Here is a 6,949-nt window from a genome sequence, read left to right as displayed (position 1 = left end):
CGCTTTCCTACACCTCAACAGGGCCTGTGGGAGTGCAGCCGCTGGCAGGTCAGTACTCCAGGCTGAAAGGCAATGCGACCCATGGAAGTTCTTGGGGCCATGGAAGTTCTTGGGAAGTTCTTGGGTCCCATGGAAGTTCTTGGGGCGAGAATGCCTGGGCCTCCTTTTAGCCAAATTCTATGTGCGCCATGGAGAGAAAGCAATCCTTAAGGGAATTCTGCTCGTAGCACCCCTTATCCCTTTACAAACTCCTCATGCCCTTCATGTGGCCGTTAAACTTGAGCATTCTCTGGATCACTGTGCTGGGAAATCTACTCCCTTTTAGTCCAGTGCTGTTACTCTGAGGTGGTGGAGTCACCATCCCTGGATGTGTTTAAGAGACAGGTGGATGAGGTGCTGAGAGATATGGTTTAGTGGTGGACAGATACGGTTGGACTGGATGATCTCTAAGGTCTTTTCCAACCCAGTGATTCTATGATTCTATGATTTTAGATTGCTATTTTCCTCTCTCTGTTTTCGTCTCCTTTCCGCGCTCTTGTTGCATTGCCCTTTCCCTCTTTGCAGAAAGGCCCCACCGCAATGGCATTTTCTGTTCTTGCCATTCCTCTTCCACTCCAGCGAGTGGCAATAGAATACCTGATGAAAGCAGGTCTTCTCCCAGCTCTTGTCAGGTTGATGGGTGGGAAGGGAGGGAGGAGAGCAAGCTTGTGAAGTGCCAGTTCCAAGCTGTCAGATGCTAGAGAGAGCTACAGGCTCATGAAGAGCCACCAGTGGCTACTTGCCATGTGGTTTGGAGAAAGGTGTCTGCATGCTGCCTGCTCCACAAGCAGCAGGCAGATTGATTCATTCATGCCCCCAGTGGGCTTCATATTTAGACTTAACACCCGTCTTCAAACACTCTCCTTTGTAATCCTCCTGCCCTCGTCCCCAGAACTGGAAACATGTCCCACTGCACACCTGCCTCTTCACACAGCCTGTGCTCCAGGTTATCATCTCCTAGGGGTAGGAAACAGCCACGAGCAGACCTGTAAGAGCAGACAACCCTAGAGTGGCAGGCACCACAAAGACAGCTTCTGCCACGTCAGGAGGGTCACAAGGGAAAAGATGTCGCAGACATGGCCATTTTTCTGAGGCCCAGCAACACCTCAAGACTTTTGAGTGATTGCTTAGCAGCCTCTCAGCTGAGGACAGAAGGAAGGGTTTGGTAGGGCGGATGGGAAGCCCATTCCTCTGGAGGGCATCAGTACTTTGTCCTGGACAGATGTTTGGGAGGTTGAGGAGGGTGTCTCAGTGGGGCTCAGATTCACAACTCTCAAGGAAGAAGATAGGGAGCTGTTGGTTGGGCTCAGTAGTCAGAAGGTGTGTACTGAAAATGGCACTGCCTCATTCACTGCACTCCCTCCCTCCTGAAATGTCAGTAGGAGGAGAAGGCATGGACCATGAAGAAGGATTTGCAAAGGAGTAGCTGGAGGAAGGCGGGATGGACAGATTTATCATTGCAGTTATGGGGAATGGCAGAGACTGGCATTGCAGCCCTTCAGTCAGGGCTGGCCTGAGAAGGGCTCAGCTTCTCACAGACCCCAGCAACCAGGTGCCTGACAGAAAGGTGCTGGGGTAATCTCTTTTGTTAGCATTTTACTTTTCTGGCAGCCTGAATGACATTGCATCTTGGCAGCTTTTGTCTTGACTGGTAGCCCAGGCTGTTTAGGAAGTTTTTCCTTTAGATCTTTATCTCAACCTTGTCCTCAACAGAGACCCCTTAAGACTTGTATCAGGACAAATGAGAAGGGGCTTGGGCACCTTCCTCTGCACTCTTGAATCCTGTCCCCCATGTCCTTGGTACAGGACTACTGGCTCTTGTCACCTGTTCCACACATCCACCTTTCCTCTCTCCTTCCGTACTTCCATATCAAATTTCTCTCCTTCGTTCTTTTGCCAGAAGCTCCTCTTAGCCAAATAGATCCCTCTATTTATAGAACTCAGGAGGGAGCCAATATCCAAGGCCTGACTGATGTTCTCCACCTGCTGCCCATCACTGTAAGTTCCAACGGCTCTGCCCCACCATAACACCCTGGTTGGAGGAGGTTGCTTTGCCACTGTCTATTAAACGCCTTGAGATCGCTGGGCAGACAATTTCAGGCAGCCCAGTCACCAACTCACACCTATGTTTGCAGTCATTACCAGGCCTCTTTACACCACAACGAGACCAAAATATTACCGGGCCCTTTTGGAGGGGGAGAGTAAGACCATGAGCCAATGTGTGCCATTCTCTGCCTGCCCCGAGTTTTCCCCCTGACGAAGGGAACCATAGGCATTCCAGAAGTCTGAGCAGAGAAGCTGCTCGCTGAAAGTGGGCTTGTCTGCGCTCACAGATCCATGCCTTTGCTTCAAGAGAGGCCCTGTCCGGCAGGCAAGGAGCTCTACACCACACAGGGAGCATGCTCATACCCATACAGCTTTCCATTATGTTTTGTATACCTTTTCCCATTCTTCTTTATTTCTAGAAGTATCCCCAGCTTCATCCAGTTCTGGGAATTTCAGCCAATTCACACCGGATTCAGCCACCAGTCCACATTCTGCATCCTCGTCCCCACAGTCCACTGCTAAGTCTCAGAAGGGCAGAGAAGATGGCACAGAAGGGGTGAGGAAGGCCAAGAGCCGCACGGCTTTCTCCAAGGAGCAGCTGCAAACCCTGCACCAGCGTTTCCAGAGCCAGAAGTACCTCAGCCCCCAGCAGATCCGGGAGCTGGGTGTTGCCCTGGGGCTCACCTACAAGCAGGTGAGCATGGAGACCTTGACCCATGGTATATCTGTCACACAGCAGCTGAATGGTGACATAAGGCAGTGACAGGGTGGAAAGATGAGTCCCCAGCAGAGAGTAGAGGCAAAGGTGCCAGCTAACAGTTGCTCTCTCACCTATTCATGACCAGAGATCACAAGCACTTCTGGGGAGGCAGGACAGTTAGTGGCACCTCTCTGGGGTCTCCCCAGTGCAGGGTCAGTTGTGGGTACTGTTGCCAACACTTGTAGTAGAATTGTAAACACAGTGATGAATAGGTTGTTTGCCACAAACAGACTCTGCTCTGGGCTTGACAGCTCTTCACAGACTTTTTCCAGGCCATCAGTTCTCTGAATCCCAGGGCTGCAACACACTGAAAGCTATTGCTAACGTTTTCCAGGGCTGATCTTGTCCAATATCTAATAACATCCCACACAGCACTGCCTGGCTGCCTGACACCTGCTCCCTGCAGGTTTATACACTGCAACCCTTCAGGGTCTCTGCTGAGCTCCAGGTAGGTTGTGCTGGCTCAGATGATGCCTTCCTAAAGAAGAAGGGGTTGGGCAATGGGGCACAAGTTCTTGCAGTTACAAGGCCAAAATCTGCAGTGAATCTGGATCTGGGAGCTGGGCATGACAGCCTGGATGCCTCAGGATGCCCTGGGATTGAAAGAGTTATATTTAGAGGTACACACACACACTAGCTGAACTGGTTCTGTCAGGACAAAGACAAGTGGGAGCTCTTTTCCTCAATCCACATCCCTGCAAAGACTGCTCTCACAGTCCAGACACAGCCCTGGGGGAAAACGGCTCTGGAATTCAAATTCACCCCAGCAAGGAGCTTTGAATTTGGGAACTGCTGGGTACAAAGAGCAAGTCTCTCCCTTCTCTGATAACAAGCGTGCAGGAGGAGCGTCTCAGAAGTTTGCCTGTAGCTCAGGGGCCTTGTAGAGACCTGGTGGGTCTAATTTGCACCAGTAATTCATCTCCATGATTGATATGATGCAATTTGTCACAGCTATAACTGTCCTGTGGACATCATGCTGCTCCCTGCCCCCACCATGCAGATTGACTGGCCACCTGCTGAGGCTGCTAGACAGACATCTCCCCTTGGCAACCACCCCAGGGAGCTCGGAAAGGCCTTTATCTGCTGCTGCTCAAGTATCTCTGCCATCTGGTCACCTCTGCTGCTTGTGAATCTGATAAAATTTGCTCTTCCCTCTCCTTTGCTGATGTTTCTCTGCTCTCCCCTCCCCACCCAGGTGAAGACTTGGTTCCAGAACCGGAGGATGAAGCTGAAAAGGTGCCAGAAGCATAACCTGTGGACTGAACGGGCTCAGTGCCTCGTGCAAGTAAGAACGTAGCACATGGCTCAGCACGATCCTTCTGTCTGGGCAGATAACTCCTGGGATAGGTTTCCTCCATGGGGGCAACTTCAGCATGTAAGGATGAGCGTACGCCGCTTGTTTGTTCAGCGCAGCTGCACAGACTTGGCACAGCTCTCCAGGTCCTGTGGGCTGACTAGACCATTAAAATGCTTCCAGAGTGCAGCTGTTTTCCATATATATATATATATATATGACTGTGTATTGACCCCTGAGCTACGGGGATGGATATGGTTCTTCTTGCCCTCCCACTCCATTGCTGTTGATCAAGAGACAACGTGAAATGTGAAGGAGCAGAGCCTCAGTATGTGTCAGGCCTGTGGACACCAGTGGAGAAGCTCTGTGTTCTCTTTCCCTTTCAGAGTGGCTTCCAGCCAAGTACTTACCTGGACGTGCACCCCAAATTCCACCAAGGCTACCCGATCGCCTCCGCCACCAACATCCAACCCATGCCTCCCCACTGTCAGCACTACGGAGCAGGGCAGAATGCTTACACAATCGTGACCAGCGAAGACGGAGGAGTCTTTGGCAAAGGTGGGGGCACCTGCAGCGTCCAGCAGACAGTGGGCTTCATTGCCCAGCATAAAGTAGACTTTTACCACAGCTGTCCTGTGGAATATCCCAGCACAAAGACAGGTGACAGCTATAACTTGCACCACTCAGCCACCATGGGGGCTTCTTTCCCAACCACTGCTGGCCACCATCTCTATCATTCCTAAGTACTGTGGATGTGGGCTACTTGGGCACCCAGAAATCAAATCTTTTTCTCATCTCTCCCTTTTTTATTCATCTACTGGCCGACACAGGGGCATCATGTAGCTAGAACCTGTTTTGGCATCCCAACATGTGCCTGCAAACAAACCATAGATGCAGACACATGTGGGTACCTGTTTGCCCGTGCCTGTACATACAGCCCTTCATTTGTACGCCTGTACACACACCCCCCTTCTTTATTGGCACAGACAAGCAGTTCCCTTAGAGCAAAACCCAAGATCTGGCTACCCAGCGTATCCCCTGGATCTTCTAAAGTATGGTTCCTGTAACTTGTCTCAGAGAAGGCACGGATTCCTTTGGGGATCTCATTTATACCTATCACTGTACACTTGTGTATACGTAGCACATGAAGCCATGGGTGGTATGGAGAGGTGCTGGTCACCCACCTTTCACTGAAGGTGGAGAAGTTATTGTCCCACACCAGGCATCTGTCTGATGAAGGGAAGTGTGACATGTAGCTTGCAGAAAGGTTGGTAAGATGATCTTCCAAGCATCAAAATGATAAATAAGCCCTTTGTTCTAGCCTGTATCTTTCTGTGCCTTCCCTCAAAAAAACCTAACAGTGCATTTAGTTTGTCAAAGAATAAAGTATTTTTTAAGATGGATTATGTATTTTTCTGTATCTTTTTTCCACTGTACTAGAGCACTGCAACATGAAATCCAGATGGAGCATGAATAGCCATAGCAACCATATGCCATTGTTATTACTGATTTGTCTCTGAAACTATAAACAGAGATTTTTCTGTGTTATTAGTGCATCAGCTTAATGACTCTTGGCATTGCCAGATATCTAGTATCAAAGGCCGAGGTGAGTAACTTCCACCCATCACAAGAATTTCCTCTACCCAGCAATAATTAATATTGGGACTAGCTAAAACATAGAGGTCCCATTATTTCTAAATTTAATATTACATAAGTGTCTAAGCACCTAAAAGCAAATGTGTGTCAAAGTATACTTAATAACAGTGCCCCAGTTCCCCGAGTCACTGGTTTTCTCATTCTGATGATGACAATGAATTTATCTTAATGCAATGAAGTAGCTGCCATGGTTTTAAAAAAAGCAACATAAAATGAAGGCAATTGGTGTCTGTGACTGTAGTAAGAAGAGGCATGATCTGCTGTTGACACAGATGGTTTATGTTCCTGTGCCTCACAGCTGTTTGTTCCCACTCCTACTCCCCCATGCTGCCACTCTTTGACCCGGTGGTTGTCCAGCTACGCTCTTCATAGACGTGTACAGTAAACTGGATAGCCAGCATGATTTGGGGAAAAACAAGGCCTTTTGTAGGGCGGATCTCTAAGTCCTATCATTTTGGAGATCCATTTTAAATCACAGCCACCTCCCCACCTGTCCTACACCCAGCAAGTGCCTCAGCTTGGGAAAGATGTTCTTGCAATCACTGCACAATCAGAGGGGTGGGGATTGATTGAGTTAACTTAATTGAAAAGGTCCTAGTTAACATCTGGAGGTGGACTGAAATAGCAGCAACTGTCGGGGCTCTCATGCATGCAAGGAGTTTTTTCAGCTCCTTTGGAGCCAACAGTGCTGCTACCAACCTGATGTCATCTGAAACCTTTCCATGCCACCCCATCAAAGGCTGCTGTAGGTGAAAAAGTTGAGTTTGTGACTGCTCCTCACTAATAATTCTCTGGAAAAGGAGCCACCTGTTCCTTCAGGGATTCTTTAGGACCAGCAGGATCTTGCTGTGAAGTCTCTGGGACTGGCTTTCAGAAGGATGCTGGCTACAAGAGCAACAGTTGTGATCTCCCCAATGACCTTCAGCAAGGCTGTGCTAACAAACACTACCAAATCTTGCAGGTTCCTCAAGAGACCCATAACATTTTTCAGAGGCCATCACTCAGAGACAGAGCTTATTGTCACAGATGGTTCTGGAGACCGAAAGCCTGCAGCAATTCCATAAGGCAAGTAAGCAACTTCCAGGAAGGCAGTTCATTGGTATCTGCTGTATCAGGAGCTGCATGCCCAAAGCTCTGTGTAATACCAGCAGGAA

The 6,949-nt window shown here is 49.2% G+C and overlaps 1 protein-coding gene across 1 annotated transcript in view; it reads left to right on the top strand.

Moving 5' to 3' along the window:
• Positions 1-4,882, top strand: part of LOC104514456 (homeobox protein Dlx4b-like) — a 5,273-nt gene extending 391 nt beyond the window's left edge. Inside the window, exons 2-4 of the mRNA XM_010158143.1 lie at positions 2,505-2,779; positions 4,041-4,130; positions 4,526-4,882. Coding sequence (XP_010156445.1) covers positions 2,505-2,779; positions 4,041-4,130; positions 4,526-4,882 — 722 coding nt within the window. The remainder of the gene's footprint in view (positions 1-2,504; positions 2,780-4,040; positions 4,131-4,525) is intronic.
• Positions 4,883-6,949: the final 2,067 nt, after the last annotated feature.

This window comes from Eurypyga helias, unplaced genomic scaffold, assembly GCF_000690775.1.
Source record: "Eurypyga helias isolate BGI_N326 unplaced genomic scaffold, ASM69077v1 scaffold39968, whole genome shotgun sequence".
In the NCBI taxonomy this organism is placed as follows: domain Eukaryota; kingdom Metazoa; phylum Chordata; class Aves; order Eurypygiformes; family Eurypygidae; genus Eurypyga; species Eurypyga helias.
This window is presented reverse-complemented; position numbering and strand designations above follow the sequence as displayed.